The sequence below is a fragment of the Acipenser ruthenus genome, chromosome 30 (assembly GCF_902713425.1).
Source record: "Acipenser ruthenus chromosome 30, fAciRut3.2 maternal haplotype, whole genome shotgun sequence".
In the NCBI taxonomy this organism is placed as follows: Eukaryota; Metazoa; Chordata; class Actinopteri; order Acipenseriformes; family Acipenseridae; genus Acipenser; species Acipenser ruthenus.
Window position 1 is genome coordinate 10,044,956 of NC_081218.1, and position 19,252 is coordinate 10,064,207.

Consider the following 19,252-nt stretch of genomic DNA (forward strand, 5'->3'; position numbering starts at 1 on the left):
GTTTTGCTTCTGGTGACGCTGGTTTGATCACTGTTACATACAGGAATATACAGGATGGTGATCAAAACTTACACCCGAGAGCCAGTGTGTGTTTCAGAGCCAGTGCTGGCTGTGATGGTGGGGGTGGATACAGCTGATAATAGGACAGAGATCAAACTACCACATAAAGAGTCTTTTATAACTTACATTCGCTTGTTATCAGTATCTGCTTTACAAATCTGCAGAATGTGTGGTTTATCTGCAGTTGCAGTCTCCACATGGTGTTCCGTTGCAGGTTTGAGGAACACAGTGGTCCACCACATGCATGCTTCACAGATCAAACGGCTGTGGATAATGTTTTATGTGAGGGCTGTTTTCAGGTGAATCTCTTCCACCACAGGAGTGTTGACACGCAGGTTCTGTGACACCTGCACGGATTACTTCCTGGTGCCAATTCCATATCCGTTGTGACGTCACACCACCCACTGCCAATGGCACATGGGTTTACAGACTGCAGTATTCACTGTGTAAGCACCTTACTATGAACACAAGGGATGTGCTACAAACCTGCCTGAAGATTCCTTCAGAAATGTGTGTGTGTGTGTGTGTGTCATATATATATATATATGTATATATATATACACACACACACACACATTTCTTACCCATGCTATGCTTTATGGGTTACGGTACACTTAAGAAATTATTAATGTATTTATGAAATATTAAAACGTCACTGTGTATATTACCTTTCAGTTCAGGGTAGTGAGCATTGGATGTAGTGGCCACTAGAGGCCGCTAGAGGGTGCAATAGAAACAGTGTACAAATAATAGTAACAGTGTTGAAATAATAGTAACACAGTTTGATAGTGACAGTTAGGTTTAGGGGTAGGGGTAGAGGTTATGTTCAAGGGGTATGGGTTAGGTTTAGGGGTTATATTTAGGGATTAAGTTTAGGGGTTTAGTAATTGTAAATGAGGTAAGGTGAATGAAGGAGTAACGTGGCGTTTAGTTCAATCAGAAATTTGGGAGAATGTTGTGTTTTTGAGTGTGAGTTAAGTGTTAAGTTATTTTACAACCTCTAGCGGCCGCTAATGGCTACTACATCCGACGCTCACCGCCATGAACTAATACGCAGTAATGTTTTCACCTAGATTTAATAAATACATGAATCATTTCTATATTTTCCTCAATTTATGGTGCTTAATCCATTTGAGTCACTGTGTGCACAATTGCTTCATGTTAAGTTTCCTGGCTATGAATCTATTTTCTAATGCACTTTTTTTTTTCCAAAGTTACGGCAGGGCAGCTTCTCCAACTCCAGAGTTCAAACACTGTTTTAAAATTCGTGACCGAAGAGGATAGTTGTGGATGTCCGAGTGGCTCACCTGGTAATACAACGGCCCGGTGGTGGTGTGCAGGGTGAGTTGTACAGCCGGGTGAAGGTTTAAAAATAAAAATTAATGTATATAATTGATTTTTTTCGTCGAGAAAGTTTCACACGTATTGAATTCCACTAACCATATAAACTGGACTTGTACTGAGAGTACAATCATTAAGAAATAAAGTTTTCACATTCTAGCACCACAGCTAGGAACCACAAAACCTCGACCAGTTAAGACACCGCACTTCCCGAGGAAGGGAGTAGAATTGTGTTGCAGTCTTCCGGTGCTTTTGGTTTCTCTCGCGTGAGTCTTATTTGAGCAATCTTTTATTAGAGATTTGGGTTTCTTTAGATATTGTAGGAAAACTGCAGCAGCTATGGGACCAGCGGAAAAGAAGCCGGCCAGGCCAGCAGGGATCGCCGAGTGGATCAGAGCTGCGTGCCGCTTCGCTACCGACAGGAACGACTTCAGAAGGTAGACTGAGCGGAGCCGAATATCTACTGCTGTCGAGAGTCGCAGGAATAGGTTTATATAGTAACATCAGCCTCTATCACGAAATACAAGCACATGGTCAGAACTTTATGACGGTAGCATTACTGCTATCACGTATACATAGTAATAGTTTAAAAACGAGTCATTGTGTGCATGCTCGCATTGTGTTGCTGTTTGACGATGCCGTGCAGAGCTTGTCACGACTACGATCAGCTCAGGATCTGCACTCGCTGGTTCAGATTTAGGGGTTCTTTCACAAACCCAGCTTGGCAGTAATCGTGGACTGCATGCTACATTGGGTAATGTTGCTATTCCAAGATTCGTGCAAAGCAGGCTCTGTGGAAGCAGCCCTTGGTGAGTGAGATGAAAGGTAAACGCCACTGCTGTGCTCTTTCCTTCCTTCCAGAAACGTGTTGGTAAATTTGGGCCTGTTTGCTGCTGGTGTTTGGGTTGCTAAGAATGTGTCCGACTTCGATCTGATGGCACCCCAGCCCATCTGATAACCAATCAGGACGATTGATTAAGGTGGGTATGAAGGATAGACTAGATAGATCTATACGCGCTGTACCATAACGTAACTCCTACATGAGGTCGTTCTTATTATGCAGTATATACAAATACAAAATCTTTATTAAAAAGCGAGGCATTGAACCGTAAACTGGGCAGAACAAGTTGTATTTCCGACGATTGAAAGAGTGACCATTGGCAAGAGATCACTGAACTTGTCAAGGGAGCGTAGGCGGTGTCTTTAAAGAGTTCTAAACGAGTTACTTGCATTTACTGAGAAAGCACTACAGCAAAGTGAAATGAGAATATGGTCAAATGGTTTTATAAATGTGCTTTGTAGTTTCACACACCCCCATGACTGACCTACAACTTGGGTATAAGGTCAGAGAGCAACTAACTCAAGGTCAGGTAAAAGGTTATGGGGTAAATGCTAAAGCAATGTGCGTTGGTGTATAATAATAATATCCTTTTCTACAATTAAACACACATTTATTATTCACAGCTTTCTGAATGTGACCAGACTGGTCTGTGAGAGGCTGGGAATCGTCTGAGGAGAGATGTGCTGCTGGACTGAAGAAGGAAGGGGTTTGCTCTATCATATTGATGAGGCTGACAATAAAGCTATTTAAGACATTCTGAATAGTAGAATTTGTTTTCTTTATGTAAATGTTATGGCTGCTACATACACTATTTAATATCAATTCTGTCTACATACAATTCTTAATAGATTCTCATATTTATTAACTATATCATTGGAAATGACCGGAAACGCATGCCAAAGTAAAATCTTCATTCATTCGATCATTGCTTCAGTGTTAGATTGCTTGTTTTCACTATAAATGAGTTCTGGTATGACATGCAGCTGGATGTGGATCCGTGTATTAGAAAGGGGGTTTCTCACTCCAGTCAGTCAGTGGCTCAGGCTTTATACTTGTGTGTGTCAGAGTGAATGTGGAAACACAAGCGAAGGCAGGTCGGCAGGGCTGGGGGTGCAGGAGCACAGGGAAGGAAGGCGGCATTGTCTGTGTTCTGTGTGTGTGCTTACTTGAAGTTTACTGACATGACACATGAAACATCACAGGATATTCTAAATAATACAGTTTTACTCAGTTGTTTTTCCATTTTTTTTATTTCAGGATGACAAAGGGGGAACAAAAATCATTGACTTGATAACAGAAGGCCTGAGCAACAAGTTTAAAAAATACCAGAATTTAAGAAAAAAAAAAAAGTTTAAAAAACTCGTTTTGTGTTTTTGTACAAATTTCCTCAATATTACATACAAAGTTTGTAGACATGTAGACTAGAATATATTGAGCGTTGTTTTTGCTGGTAAAGTTCAGTCTGTATCCACGTACAGATATGAAAACAATGAAACATGAATTCATTATTCAAAAAGCATTCGTACAATACACACATTTTGAAGCGCCACTTGCACCTAGTGGCAGAATACAGGTTTAAACAGAATTGGTCCATTTGTAACGCCTTGCATCCTCCAGAGGAGGGCAGTACTGAAACATGAGTAATAAAAGGCACCAAGTATAAGCTCTCCCACCTGCCTTTCTGTACGTCCCCTCAGCGACAAGGCAGAATATTAGTGTCTGACAGAGTGCTTTGGTCCTCATGATGACTCGCACTCCCCACACCACAGATACACAATGTTACAAACAAAAGCACCTTTCTAGTTAACACGTGCAACAGCACCTTCAATTCACTTTTTTTTTTCCCTCTGAAAGGTCCACCACCCCCATTTCTCTGCTATAAAAAACAAATTAAAAAAAAAAGAACCAGATCTGTTAAGATGTGTATCAAATCTCACTCTTTATAGAAATACGCCAGGCTTGGTTTGATTGTAGGGTTTTATCCAGTTAGAACTGTTAACGGATAAGGAGCTGGGAGCATTAGGTTTCCCATTGTCTAAACTCCTTGCAAACAGACAGTTCCTCCCTCCCCAGAAACAAGTAACACATTCAGCAGGGTTTATTTTGCTCCCGTGTGCGGCTGCAAGAAGTTTCTGGGTCTAGATCACTAAAAACAATTCTATGCGCAAAACAGCAACGCATGACAACCAGCAACTGCTCTCAAACGAATATTCATGCTGCTGAATGAGGGAATAGGCTAGGATTTATATCAACAAGCTGGAAGTGTGTCTCTGTGCTTGACTGTGTGTACCCAATAATGAGAGCTGCAAAGGAGCACAAAGAAATACCCTTCTGCATTCAAATGGAAGAGAAAACATTTAAGAAGCAGCCTGCTGAGATCACCAATACAACACCTTTACTGGAGGGTATTGTAATGTTACTGCAGTAACACTGTACTGCAACTCGTCACACAAACAGAAGTACACAAAGCAGCCTCCAGGGGACGTGTTATCAATCCAAGACTATTCAAGCAATCTGTAAGGACACAGAAGCCCTAAACCAAGGCAGTGCTTGAAATGCTGTTTTTTTGGGGGTTTTTTGCCTTGAGGTTAAAGTACTTCATACAAGCTGCACATGTCAATATGGCTGCTATTCCAGGCCCTGATTGGTTGTACCTGCACGGTATTGTAGTTCTTTTCACTAAAGCTTGTCTTACACTGGTGTGCTTTCGTTCCATACCCACACCTGGAGTCAGGTATGTGAAATCTTCATGAAAACGGGCAAGACACAGTCAGTGCTCCGGTACAGCACAATGTTCTAGCATTTTAACTAAAGGTCTCAGGCTATTTTCACTCTCGGGCTGGGAATACGTTGCGATTATGGCGCTGGTATCCTTGGAGCAGCTTTTAAGTAAGTAGGAAGAAACAAAACAAATTAACTGCAAATCAAACCCACAGCTAAGATACTTTGTAAATGTAAAACTCTGCAACGATGCTGCCGTGCCATAAATACCATTTAATCTCAGCCCAGGCAAGCACGATTCTTAATTTGTTGAGCATTTTTTATTCTAACCGAAAATGAAGAAGTAAATTCAATACAGTAAAGGAAACTCAGTAGTGTTGATCTGAGAGCCAGCAAATTCAATGCAGTATAGTGAAGTCAGGACCAGCAATCAGACAGCTAGCAAACTCAATACAGTACAGTATATCATAGCACAGCATAGGGAACCGAGTACTGCAGATCTGGGAGCCAGCACATTCAATAGTAAACCCTGTGGGTGAGATTTTGTTACTCATGCCAGAGAGTGATAAACCTCTGTATTCTACAGATATCACTGAACCCCAAGAGAAATCGATTGATGTGCAACAATGAATTTAAAAATACCTGATTGCTGCAGACTGGTGTTTTTTTTGTGTGGATATTTCTGTCACTTGGCTGCAATGCCTTCTACCCCTCATCTAAACCACTATCCCAAGCGATATCAATTGGGGAGCACTGCCTCCTCTAGCTAAGGCCACAGTTTATACCAGTGGCCCACTCTCCCTACAGATTCCCTGGGCTAAAATCGGTGGGCCACGTTGTCAGTGTGCCTCGGGCTCCGGTTGTTTTTGGTGGTTAAGCAGTGAAATTCAGTTGCACAAGGAGCTTGATTTAAGACACCATGGCAGGCTGTTCCTAGGTGCATGTTGGAAACAGTCCTGGTCGGCATGTTTTTCTACAGCCCTGAGTCTAGGAGTGTGGATCTGGGTTCAAGCCACGCTGGTCTGCTGCACTGATCGCTGAGTATAGAAGAGGATATAGGCCTGGGTGTTACACACTTCCTCCACACTACACACGTTCATCTTGGAGTCATTACAGTGAACCCAGAAACCTAAAACACACCAAACAAAAAACAAAAGGGTTACTCACCGGATTAAAATGCAAAGTGAGAGATACACAGAAAGGTACTGATGGACTCCACTAAATCCATGTCACGGCTTAATATTTATTTATTTCCTTCATAGGGAGAACCACCGCTATAACCCATTCTACACACTACAGTGGGCTGCTCCATGAAATGTAACGTTTGTGACAGTGGGGCAGTCATATGTTAAGACCATTGGGAAGACTTGATCAAATCTCACCAGATAAGCGTAGGATGGAAATAAGACTCCCATTTCACAGCACTTTGATCCATTCCTGGTTTTACTAGGTGTTTAATAAGACACGTGAGCTTGTTACCGATACACTGTGGATAATCAAGCTACTTTTAAACCCGGACAGGGTGAATCTGCTATGCAATAGGAGTCTCATTTCCAGCCCTGCTCTGGCCCTCGTTTTCCTCTAAGTGCACACTTGCAGCAGCACTGCTTCACTCACCCCCCTCAGTGTTGTAGCAGTACGAGGTGTAGTGTCCTGAGCCGAACCCCTTGCCGTGGTGCATGACGACGGCAGACAGGTCGTAGGTAAAGCTCTCCCTGTGGATCGAGGACAGAGAGTCCCTGCAGCAGTAAGACTCCATGTTCAAAACCTGGTCGAACGTCACGTGCACGCCAATCTTCTCTCTGTGATTGCGACCGGACCACCTGCAAACCAATCAGCGTTGACTAAGCATGCTGCTGGGAAGCAGAGTACCCCCAGTGACGCTTGCGTTTCTACTCAACACTGGCATCACCTGATTTGTGAGTTTGCAATATCAGGAACTCGGCCACAAACCCCGAGAATTTGGGGAGTTATGAGTGAGAAAATTAACCAGGAAGTCTTATTTGGAAAGTAGCCTTTTTTGGAATCAGCTCAGTTTTTGCAATTGATAACCCCTGTTTTGGAATATCCCCCCCCCAAGGTATTTATAACCTTGCGAATGTGAAGCCTGAAAAACAAATGGCAGGATACTCCTTTAACAGACAAGATACCAAGTGATATAACAGCGTTCTATAAGGAACATTTCTCTTGTAGGGACAGGGTACAGGCAAGATACAAAATAGCCTATATTTAAATTATATTCTTTTAAAACTAAAATGTATATGTACCAGGGCAGTCTATTTTCACTGTGAAACAACAGGCGCCACATTCGCTGGGCATATACTCCAGTTCTGCTTTTTGAGGTTAGAAATTTTGCAAAAAAAAAACAACCAAGACGTCCAGCAAATTTTGCCCAGTATCAGTACACATTCTCTTCGCTGAGCCCCATTGCTGAAGCTCCATGTCACTCACCTGAATCTCTTGAGATGCAGCCGCAGGACCTGAGGTAGCCTGTAGATCAGTAACTGTTTGCACGCTTCCGCGAGTACCAGAGGCTTTGGGGACGACTTCCGCCTTTTACCTGTGCAGAAAAGCAACAGCAACCACCATAAAATAAAAAGAGGATTCCAGGAGCGCTATCATCAGGGCTTGCAGGACCTTGTATTTAAATCAACAATACACTATGAGAATCAGATTCTCTCTAGTGGAGTACCGGCTTCCACGACTGCAAGCAGGATATCAAAGACCATCTTAAAAGGAATGGGAAAAGAATGCAGCACAGTGCCCAACGCAGAATGGAATTTCACAAAGTACTACGCCAGTGACCATCCACTTCACAATAACGTGGCATCAGAGACAGTAATGAGTGCTGATTGCACTGTACTAAGATGTGCAGTTCTTTATTATTGAGAAATAATAAACAAATCTCCCAGTGCTAATTAATTCAAGACACACTGATGTATAACACAACAGGCAGCATAGACATAAATCGGAGAGACAGTGCTGGTGGTTACAATGAACATCACACAGACTATCACAACGATGCATAGACAGACAGAGATGGTACTGACTGTTGCACTGGTCGCAGGCATAAATCCTCCCCTCCAGAGCTTCGGTCTCTGTGAACTTTGCCAGCATCTCCGTGAGCGTGCAGTCGCTGTGATAGGCAGTGGCTGCGGCCCCCTTCTTCACACAGTGATAGCGCTCCGGAAACTCCAGGGACAGATCCCAGAACGGCTCCACTGTGTTCGACTTGTAGTTACAGGTCAAGCAGGTCACCTGGAAAAACAGAGCGCAGACATCATGATGAGAACCACAAGGCGGAGAGTCACCATCAGACTCACACACACCGACACCTAGCCGTATTCACAAAGCGTTACTGCTCACTTAAGGGTGCTGCTTTCTCAATGAGAAAATCCATTATGGCAGTTGCTGCACTCAAGTCATCACTAACACTACAAGGGTTATTTCTAAATATCACTAACAGACAGACTGTCACACTGACTCACACACACACAACTAGAAATAGGTCTTCTGTTGCAGCAGTTTGATGCAGGTTTTGGCAATCAGGTGTGTGACCAAGCTCACAGTAAACCAAGCTCATAGAAAAACTTGGGACCTTATTTTGAAGCAAGACCAAATGCAAAGAGGAATAAGACCAAACAATTAACAACTTAGTTGCAGGAAGGAGCAGTTAAATTATTATTACTTTGTTTCTTGCCAGTGTAATTCTACTTGCACTTAAAAAAACAAATAGGGCACCCAATCTGCTTTGTAACGGCTCTGCATACAACCTACTTGGTAATTAGAAATACTAAAAGAAACTTCATAAATTCAAACTTCTAAACAAAGCACAACTGTGCGTCTGATAGTTGTGGATGTAGCTTCCCTACCTGGCTGAGCAGCTGCCCATGGAATATGGTGTTGACGACCTTCAGCACCTGCTTGGTGAGCTTCCTCTGGGAGAAGGGGATGACGATCTTGCGCTTGGTCCCCTCCGACTCCAGTTCCTGCTGCACCTTGTCCAGCAGCTCGCATAGGAACTCCTGCGCGTCCTGCTGGTCGTAGCCTCGGAACGCCGGGATCAGGTTCCATACGGAGTGCAGCATGGCGAAGGGGGAGACCAGGGCCCAGCGCCCTGACCACATCACCCTGAACAGCGTGTGCAGCTCGTGGCACAGAGACATCTGCCGGGAGGACCGCGGCTCTTTGGGCTGCACCAGTTCAGCCGCGTTCAGGCTCGGGGGCAGGCTCTGCTTACTGCCGGACAGCCCCCCCGGCTTGTCATTGCGGCCCGTCCCACCGTTCGAGTGGGGGGTCCCGTTCACGACCCTGGACTTGTTGACCCCCGAGGTTTTGGCCAGGAGCTCCTCAGTCTCACAGAGGTCCAGCGTGAGGAAGCACTCCCGGAACTTCTGGAGGTGGCTCAGCACTTGCAGGATCGAATTCATGTAGCAGGTGTTCCCCAGGTTCCTCAGACCCGTCACCCCAGGGGTCACCTTCCGCCTAGACGAGGGATAGCATCTCCGCCGCTTTCGAGCGCCGCCCAGCGACCTCCGAGAGAGCAGGGGCGTCCGCTCGGGGGGATCCCGAAACTTCCTGGGGATGATGGCGTGCTCTCTGGGCGCCTGCGTCAGCAGCCTGGCACTTTTCCTAGGAGGGGAGCTGGCCAGCTCTTCCAGCAGCCGCTGCTTCACCTCCATCCTCCGCAGCCTCAGTTCCTCCTTCCTCTTCTCCTGCTCCTGCTTCCTCCGCTCCTCCTCCAGCCGCTGCTGGCCCCGGGAGCTCTTCCCGAACCAGGCTCTCAGGGACTTGCTGAGCAGGGCTTGGCGCCGGTGCCACAGAGCTGTCTGCATGGCAGGCTGCCTGCCGGACTCGCCATGGGGCTGGGAGCTGGGGCTCTCCCCGGAGGCCAGGGAGCGCAGGCTGCGGCGGCTGGGCTTGGAGGGGTCTCCCTCCGGGCCACGCACCACGGTGCTCAGGGCCCCCCTCAGCAGCTTCAGGTCCCCCTCGGCGTTGTCATTGAGCACATAGTCGTCGCACAGGTAGCAGAAGACGTTGCGCTCGTGGACCTCCATGGCGAGCGGGTGCCGCGACTCCTGGAAGTGTTTCAGGGCATGCTCCTCCATGTAGTGCCCACAGGCCACGTGCGAGCATTTGAGGCAGGCCCACACTGACTCTGTGGTTTGGCAGTCTACGCAGCGCCATTTCTGGGGGTTCAGGATGGAGTGGTCCTGGGCCAGACGCAGCCTGCCCACGTGTTTGCATCGATCCATCGCTCAGCAATGCATACACTTGATCAGGACTGCGACCTCCCCTCTGCGCGAGAACTCATCCTGGAGAAGGGAGGCAAAGACAGGTCAGTATGCACACCGCGTCACCGCACCCTGCTTCATTAGAAACCTGCACCCTGCTTCATTAGAAACCTACACTTGTACAAGTTCTGACTTTTTTTTTTTTTTTTTTTAAATACTGAAGAAACACACAAAAACAGTGAATTAGTGAAGGGCCCTTGTACAGGAAAATATAGGACCCAACAACGAATTAACCACATGAGTGAAATAATGAATCTGATAAATATCGAGGGAGCAGTCCAGGCATGTCTAATCAGGCTCATAGTGAACACAGGAACAGAGCACACTGCTGTTCATTGGGAGTCGTGATTCCCACGGCACACAGCGCTGTGCAGTACTTACTGTGACACTGACCCGGTACTCACTGACGCCGGGGACTGAACCGTCACCATCTCAGCCAGCAGGGTGGCTCACAACACGCTGCTCAACAGGCCGAGACACATCTTCACGTTGCAAAAGCAAACCAGCACTGAAAAAGTCAAAGAGAACAGCTGTGAGTGTAGGGGAGAGGCAATGCAAAGAGAAGGGCCAGAGAGACAGTAACTACACCTCGACAGATGAGCCACAGCCTGCTACAGGCTAACTTTAAATCCTACGATCCCTGAACCCATTGGAGAGGCTCTTTTAAGCAACCATAAAGGCAGCAAAAACCTAAAAAAAATAAACCCAACACAACTTCCACATAAATTAAACTTCTGAGAACAAACACACACACACACTTATGTAATCAGAGTTCATTTTTATACTTCTGCACAAAAGAGAAATTAGACAGATGTAACACAAAATACATTGACAATGTCTCATTTTATTACCAGAAAGTTTCCTTTTTTGTATCAGCATAACTTATGATGGAGTGTTTCAAGTGATTTTTATAGGTTTGTATTTTCTTTCTATTGAATACATGTGTGTTCGAAGCACAGAGCTTGCATAATCATTGCAAGTCTTGCTCTTGTGTGGCCCTAGCATCATCCAAGCACATCCCTGGGGATTGTACTGCTATGGGCACTCTGAACCTCAAACAATGTAGCCCAGCCCTGGCTGCTCCAACCATACAGCCACATTTTCCAAGACCCTGTTGCTAAGCAGATTTAAATTTAGCTCCTCCCTGCCTTTAGCCATTCAGCACTGCCGAATGTACAGACCATGCAGCAAAACCAAGTGAGAGAGGCAGACAATCTCAACATTGGCCCCTTCACTCAGTCTCCCTGTGCCTCTGTCTCTCTCTAGGCGTCTGAGCTTCTCCTTTGTAAATATTCCCTTAACTGAAAATTAACAGCAGCTGGCTTCCACCGTCTCAGATTGGCAGATATGCCAGCATCAAAGGGAACAAGTGCCATGGTAACATTCTGATGGACCTAATTTGCATAAAAACCAGTTAATTATGAGGCATCATTAGCATCTGGGATTCCGCATCCTAGTCATGATGCGCATTAACATTTTAAATGGCAGGGGATATATAGAGAGAGAAGACAGAAGGAAAAAAAAAAAAAGTAAAATCCTATTTTAGAAATAGTACTTACTTATTTAAATATGTGTTGATTTATGCACTTGTTTTATATATTTAAAAAGAAAAGTCAAAAGCATTCGTTAAATTAGTCTTCTATGCAACAGCAGGAATGTGCATCCATTTTAAATAGCAAGACACCATTGTTGTTAATCTGCTGTATTTCTCATCTACAAACAGCAGATGAAAAGCAGTAACTGATGAAAGTTCATCTTGGTGTATCTTTTAAACGTTACCGGATCACTACAGGGCATCATTAAAACTAAAATGTGGGGGGTGCTGTGATTTCACACACTTGGAACCTGTACCAGGCTTTCACATGTTGTCCAAGCAGTTACAGCAGCAGATTTCTTTTTTGTTAAACAAACACAGCGTTCTGTAATTCAATCCCCGGAAGTCGAACAGACCCCTTTCAGTGACATCAGTAGCACAATACATGGAGGGGTGCGGAAAACCCCACTTCCATTTTGAATTATTGTAAAATCATCAGGTACGAGCAAGCTGGCTAATCAGACTCATGCTAAACCTGCTCGAAAAATTATGACATTTATTCCAAGTTTTTAAACAAGCAGTCACACCCTTGTTTGTGCATCTTAAGTCCCTAAACTGCTGGAAGAAATCCAGACGAACGTGGCAAGGAAGAATGGCTTTACCCTGATCAGTTCAGAGAGTATTTTGGAGAGCCTGATCCCTTTTGTAACACATGATATTTTTTGAATGCAGGACAAGTGAAGCAGGACCACACCCCTGACACGTGGACATACGTGTTTATGGGTGAGGGAGCTGGACGACACAACCCACACCAGTAACCTCCCCTGTAGAAGCCTCTACTGCAGCAAGGCTGGAGCTGACAGGCTATTGGAAATGCATGGCGTGTGGCGGGAGCTGTTTCAGCAGGGATATTGATCACTGTCTGGTGACAGTTAACAAGCTCTTTCCTTCATGCATAGCCGGCTGCACAAAGCAGGGACAGACAGAGACAGAGACAGGCAGGCAGTATGGACACGGTCACACTGCTATAATCAGTGCTGGGTCAAATATCTGTATATTCCAAAAAACATTTCTCTACTGGTATTCGAAGGCAAATAAGCACGTCCATGGCCGCCAGAAATTACACAGTTGATAGAAATTAAATTAGCAAGTGGAAAAATAGCTCCTTCTGTATGCGATAGAACCCGAGACCTGCAGTCTTAAACTTTGAAACTTCTGCAGTGCACAAGCAATGTAATGTTCAGCCAGTTCTGAGTGTAATGAGGCCTGGTTGTTACTGGTTCTGCAGTATACTACTATAAGAAGAATGCTTTATTTAAGACAGCAGTTCTATTTAAACCCCCCATTTAGGAGGAAAGCCTGAACAACAGGTCAGAACAGGTATACGATTTCTTAAACACTGAACCCTGATTAGCCTGTCAACAACAGAACAACATTCTATGTGTTCTGAACCACAAACTTGGCGAAAGAAAACAGACAAGAGCCGTTATAAGCTAGATATGACAGAAGTAGTATTTATTCTAGCCTAAAGGAGTCTCCAACGCTAAACTGACATTTGCGCAATCCTAAAAACATGAGCTGAATGTGACGTGTAAGAAAAGTGTGCGAGTGCAGTACTCCTTTAGTAACGTAACCCTGCCTCACCCTATTCTTTTCTTCACTTTTTTTTGTTGAACTTAATTAGTTTTTTGTCCTATGGCCCATACAGCTTCTGAAGCACTCAATAAAAACTTGCTGTGTGTGTGTGTGATTTGTAATGCCTCCAAGTTAACCCCTCCTCCCCCTTCCAAATTACAAATTAGATGAATCTTTCCGTGTTTACTTTGTATAAAGAAGGGTACAGAATTACAATCCCAGCTAGAACTGAATCAGTATGTCCCAAAACAAGACAGCAGTTTGCTCCATTCTTTGTTTTACTATGTGTTTAATTATACACCTGAGATTGTTACTTGTACACTGTGACTAATCAAGCTCCTATTAAAACCAGGAATATGCAAGGAGTGTTTTAGTTCCATCCCTGTATATGCTTTTAAAAGGTTTTTTAGCAGGCCCCAGTAAAGGGACAGACAGGTACCAAATGGAGTATTATCGTGTCCCAGCAAAACACTGCCAGCCACAATCCCATCCAGGGTGCGTTCACTAATCCTCATAAATCCTCTAAATAATTTAGGTTGAGCCATGCTGTAAAAGCTCTAGTGGACCGGTCCCCATCCCTGATCTCCTTCACGTTGTGTTAATGTCAAACATCAATACATTTCAACCTGAACTGATCAAAAAGCCTCTCCGACCCCAAAGTCCCCTCAGTAATCACCCCTGTAGCGCCTGTGCTAGTCCACAGAGTCTACAGCCATTTAGCATTAATCCCCCAGATGAGGATCAACTCTGCTTATTCACCCCCCAGACCCGGCAGGCTTAAACAGAGCACATGCCTTGGGCTTCCAGTAGCAAGCATGGACTCTCACTCGCCTCCTGTTCTTTTGTGAGTGCTACCCTTTCATGTTTTTAGCGTGTGTGATCGTGATATTTGGTGCGCAAACACTTGCAAGTAAAATGACTCGTGATACTAGAGGTTTTCCTACACCAACATTAAAGTGAGTTTAACTGTGTGCCTCTATACTAATATAAAATAGCTATCAACTACTAAATGCAGTGATAAGGTAGGCAATGATTGTAGTCCTCTACATGGCTCCTGAGTGATGATTAAATATGATTTTTTATTTTTGGGATAATTACACTGCATTTTCTCATTAAAAGGTTTTGCTTTTTATGAAAACAGTCCATCATTAATGATCTTTTGATCTTATTGTCATACAAACTAAGTCCTACAGGACCATCACATTTATCATCTTTGGTATTCCAGTGATATAAAATTAGATAACCTTACACCTTAATCGTGCACTAGTAATTTTCTGTGTGCATCGACAGCTCAACAGAAAAATGTAATACTCAACACGACTGACAATAGTCAGACATGAAAACAACAGGGGCAAAGAGATGCTGTCACGACTTGAAACCTGTGTATGCCAGCACTAGATCCCAACCTAGCTAATGGAATAGCACTCATAAGGACATTCAGGGAAGGTAAGCCTCACACTTACAAAATTACAATTTTGCAGTAATGTCACGAATAAGCAATCCACACTGGATTTTACGCAATTTTGCAACACAGCCCCCCAAAACATAATTTCATGCCCTGATGAGAATGTACTTGGCTTGCACACTAAAATTAAATAACACGCCATCCTTGACGGTCAGGATTTAAAAAAAAAATCTGCTTTTCAGACAGGAGATGCATAAATATACATAGATAATCCCTGCTCTTAAAGACAGGAGTGTGTGTGTGTGTGTGTGTGTGTGCTGTAGTGTAGGCTATGAACCAACAGCTGAAACCCAAATCAGGGTCCGGTTCCTGTTTTTCAATTTCTCTTCCAATCCTTGTTTAAAACGAATTTCCAATTGCAACGCCTTCGAAGGAGTTGGAATTGGAATTGGTATTTTAAAGAGGACATCATATTTTTTTGTGATTGGTTTCAAATGAAAGCAGTTAAACAATGTAATTGACTAACAGGGACTTCAACTGAAATAATTTGTTGCCACTGTGAGAAGCTAATTAACAGAATACTGCTAACTGCAGTTTTGATCAATGATGTGTTGGAATTGATTAAAAGGGAATGGGGAACTGATTTTAAAAAATAAATTGGAATTGAAAAACAAGAATTGACCCCAACCCTAATAATTCAAATGTTTCACCGTCCTTGTTTTCATCAGAGACACAATTCTACAAAAGCTATTTGTAAGAATGAATTTCCTTCATGACTAACACCACTCTAATGTATGCAATATGCACCTAACAGGCAGCAGCTACATCACGTTGTTGAGATCTGGTTTGTTTAAACTCTGAAGCTTGTAGAAATGCGGTCAGTGGGCTGCACGCCAGAATCACCAACTTTATTTGTTTGATGCATTGTTGAGTTTAAGTCCTTACTTAAGTTACAATACTGTCTATTTCCTCACATGTGGCAAGCATAATTTGTAGCACCTTCCTGAAATTAATTTACTCCTCACTCAATCTGTTTGGCATATCTGATTTGAGAATAAATAAATGAACTTGATGCCAACTGATAGAAAACATTTCAGTATTTACAAGAAACTGGAAACATGAAAATTTAACTCAAATCATGAAAAAAAAAAAACAGTAAAGTGTAGCATATACTGTACAGAGTTGCTCTTATTACTGCATGTTCTAAATTAATTAAACCTGCTTGCTCCCCTCAATCTGCTCCTGAATGCAATTCCTTGTAAAAGAAAACGTTTTTTTTATTTTAGTCGGGTCTAGATATTACGATGGCAGCTATACTGCATTAAAATGCAAACTTTAGTGGACTCTGAAAACACGTTTATACAGTAAGCTTTCTGTAACGTACCACACGGCAGTTTTGCGCATGCATTTGAAAATAAACTTTACAAGGCTCATCCAGGACAAGTTATATCAGTGGCACTTGTTAGCAGTTTTGTTGATGATATGACGAAGAACCGGGGCACCGGGTTAGAAACCTCCGTCAGACTACGACAGCAGGAAGAGGTTTTGTGTGCATGGAATTAGTTTAATATGACACGCTTCACCACAACACGTAGGATGATTTTCATAATGTAATGTCGGGTGTCAGATTTAAGCAAGTCTATTTATTTTTAAACCATACTTATTGTATCGCCTTAGCAGTTTTTGTTTGTTTGGTTTTTTTAAACATAAACACCACGAAATAAAGTTTCACCAAGGACTTGGTTACCGTATCGAGACATTTGTAAATAACACTAACCCTAGCCAAATAACTTTAAGCTCTAACCCTGACGTTTAAAAACAAGAAGCATTGTGTTTCTTAACATACAGACGCAATCGCTGTTCCTTCTACAGATAAATGCCGGATATTTGTTGTAAATTCAAGCGCTTATCGTTATCCTAACCCGAACAATAACCCTGCACTTACCCTTCAGAACAAAGAGACTGCCGCTAACAAACTCTCCTCGACTCCAGCTCCAGGGCTCAGCTTTATCCACAACAGTACCAGGAGAAGAAAACAAAAAAACAAAAAAAAAAACCTGTCCCTCTTTCAGCTGAACACCAGCGCGGGTCTGAATCACAAATTTAAAATAAACTTTAAAAACATAAACCAAAACAACAGGAGGTCACTCCAAAAAAAAAAAAAAAAAAAAAAAATTCTCATTCCTTCAAAAGAAAAAGAAAAAAAACGTTTTCAACTTTTAAAGGCTGTAAACTCGTGTCATAACAGGCGGGGCTGTAGATCAGAATGCCGCTATATAACGTTGTTAGATGTATTCAAAAAAATATTTCAATAAAAAAAACAATTTTTGGGTAGCTTTTATTTACCGCCATCATCAGCACGCGCGAGCTGTCATCGACCGCGAGACAACCGAACCGCAGAGTTTCCTCCTCCTCTGCTCGCTGATTGGCCACAGGGTGATCAATCTCTGACAAAGCTTCAGATCTCATTGGTGGTTAGTCCATCAATTCGCTTACTTTTTCGGTGAATGGCCTATTCACAAAACAAATTGCGTCTTCTTTAGGGGAGCCCTCTTTCTGATTCGGCGGTAAATTCCTAAGTGACCGGCGTAGCCGTGCGGCTTAACTTTGAAACTGTTCGCGGCGAGCGTTTCTATTCAGGAACAAGTACGCAATGCGCTTCTCAGTCCTTTACCAAGGCTGTCGGTTTACAATGAGGGCTACGTACTTTGCGCAGCCGCGGGAAATAAGTTAGGTTGGATGGAAAGGGTAAATAAGGTATTCCACAGACAAAGCACTTTTTTAAAGAGACAGTGCCATTTAACTCAATGCGATGCGAAGTCCATAATAGTAGAGAGGAAAATGCTGTAAGATTTTCATCCAAAACGTCCTATATATATATATATATATATATATATATATATATATATATATATATATATATATATATATATATATATATAATTTATTTATTAGCTATCTAGGTAAAGTACCTTGCTCAAGGGTACAGCAGCAGTGTCCCCCACTTGGGATTGAACCCACGACCTTCCGGTCAAGAGTCCAGAAAACATTTTGTTCCCTAAGACTTATTCATAATGTGCAAGTCCTTTCTTTACTAAGATATTGGATGCGCTGTGACATTTCTATAGAATTTCCACAGACGTTAGATTTGCTTTGACTGTCTCAGTTTAAGATCACGTCATGTGCAGAAGGCATTAGGGCCCCTAGGACCACACAGAGTCTATGCTGAACAGCATTTATGCGAGGGGCATAGGTGAGGGCCCTTGTTGCAGAGGAATTGCATTTAGTTGTAAGAGCCATGTATAAGTGTTGTGCCAGTCAGTGAATATATATTCCAGAAAATGATGAAAACTACTACATTTACAGATTTTCTTTACAATGTAGCCATGGTCTGCCAATATAATATTACTGTAGGTTTAAGAATTATACAAGTGCAGTGCATTCCAATGAATTACATACATGACAATTGCATATTCCTGTTAACTTTAAAAAAATGAAGCACATTTCCTATGAAAATGAACACGTAGTCGATTCTTGTGAAATACATACCCCGTGTGCCGCACATACAAAAGAAATGTACTTCACAATTGTACGCAATTATGAGGTGCACAATTAAATGTATTACTGTATATGTTACTGAGAATTGCATAAAACAGTTACAGTAGGCACATGAGCTATGCAATTAACAACAATCTAGTGTAATATGACTTCACATGATGTGCTTCTGGAATTATTTAAAGCTGGATTTCAATGTCTCTTAATAAATTCAGTATGTATTGCAGACTTCACCTCCCGAATTGTTTGTGTTTACAGTTATACAAACAGGAACTTGAGCCCTCATACTAAATTTCCTGGAGGTATTCTGGGCAGTTCTAAAGGTTTTCTTGCACTCATCTAGTTTTTTTGGGGTGGATCTGGCAACACGGATTCTGTTGTAGAATGATCTGACTTGCATTGTGCAGTTCACTGAACGCGCTGCATCACAGTCACCCAAACTTTACCCAGTCAGGGGGAAAGACTTCTTTAAATTGTCCTCTGCTGGGATTTTGCTACTCCTCTGATGTTACAAAATGTTAGTTTACAGACGGAAAAACAAACACATATCGAGCGTAGCTGAAGTTGTTTTGCAGTTTGTGGTCAGATGCAGAGCGCAATAGGTGAGCCATCTGTTGAAGGCGTGAAGTGACTCTTTCAATGTGAGCCAGAATGTTTGTGTTTGCCACTTCCATAGGTTCTACTACCTTCAATACCTGGGACATGACTGCCCCAAGGCTGAAGTGTGGGAGGCTGTGTGGTCCGGTGGTTAAAGAAAAGGGCTTGTAACCAGGAGGTCCCCGGTTCAAATCCCATCTCAGCCACTGACTCATTGTGTGACCCTGAGCAAGTCACTTAACCTCCTTGTGCTCCGTCTTTCAGGTGAG

The 19,252-nt window shown here is 43.1% G+C and overlaps 2 protein-coding genes across 4 annotated transcripts; one reads left to right on the forward strand and one right to left on the reverse strand.

Moving 5' to 3' along the window:
* Positions 1–1,610: 1,610 nt before the first annotated feature.
* On the forward strand, positions 1,611–3,003 carry tomm6 (translocase of outer mitochondrial membrane 6 homolog (yeast)). Its single transcript, XM_034056287.3, has 3 exons — positions 1,611–1,838; positions 2,263–2,381; positions 2,866–3,003. The coding sequence occupies exons 1-2, from the start codon at positions 1,741–1,743 to the stop codon at positions 2,354–2,356; spliced, it is 192 nt and encodes a 63-aa protein (XP_033912178.1). The 5' UTR covers positions 1,611–1,740; the 3' UTR covers positions 2,357–2,381; positions 2,866–3,003.
* Positions 3,004–4,118: 1,115 nt separating this feature from the next.
* On the reverse strand, positions 4,119–17,282 carry LOC117426844 (ubiquitin carboxyl-terminal hydrolase 49). Of its 3 annotated transcripts, none has more exons than XM_034044975.3 (7): positions 16,777–17,282; positions 10,662–10,765; positions 8,836–10,278; positions 8,014–8,221; positions 7,415–7,523; positions 6,581–6,786; positions 4,119–6,092 (listed from the first exon to the last, which is right to left on the reverse strand). In XM_034044975.3, exons 3-7 carry the CDS (start codon positions 10,216–10,218, stop codon positions 5,971–5,973), a joined length of 2,028 nt encoding a protein of 675 aa, XP_033900866.2. In that variant the 5' UTR covers positions 10,219–10,278; positions 10,662–10,765; positions 16,777–17,282; the 3' UTR covers positions 4,119–5,970. The 3 variants fall into 3 exon arrangements, with proteins under 3 accessions (XP_033900866.2, XP_033900856.2, XP_033900847.2); XM_034044965.3 differs by having other exon boundaries at positions 10,651–10,765; positions 16,777–17,281; XM_034044956.3 differs by having other exon boundaries at positions 10,639–10,765; positions 16,777–17,281.
* Positions 17,283–19,252: the final 1,970 nt, after the last annotated feature.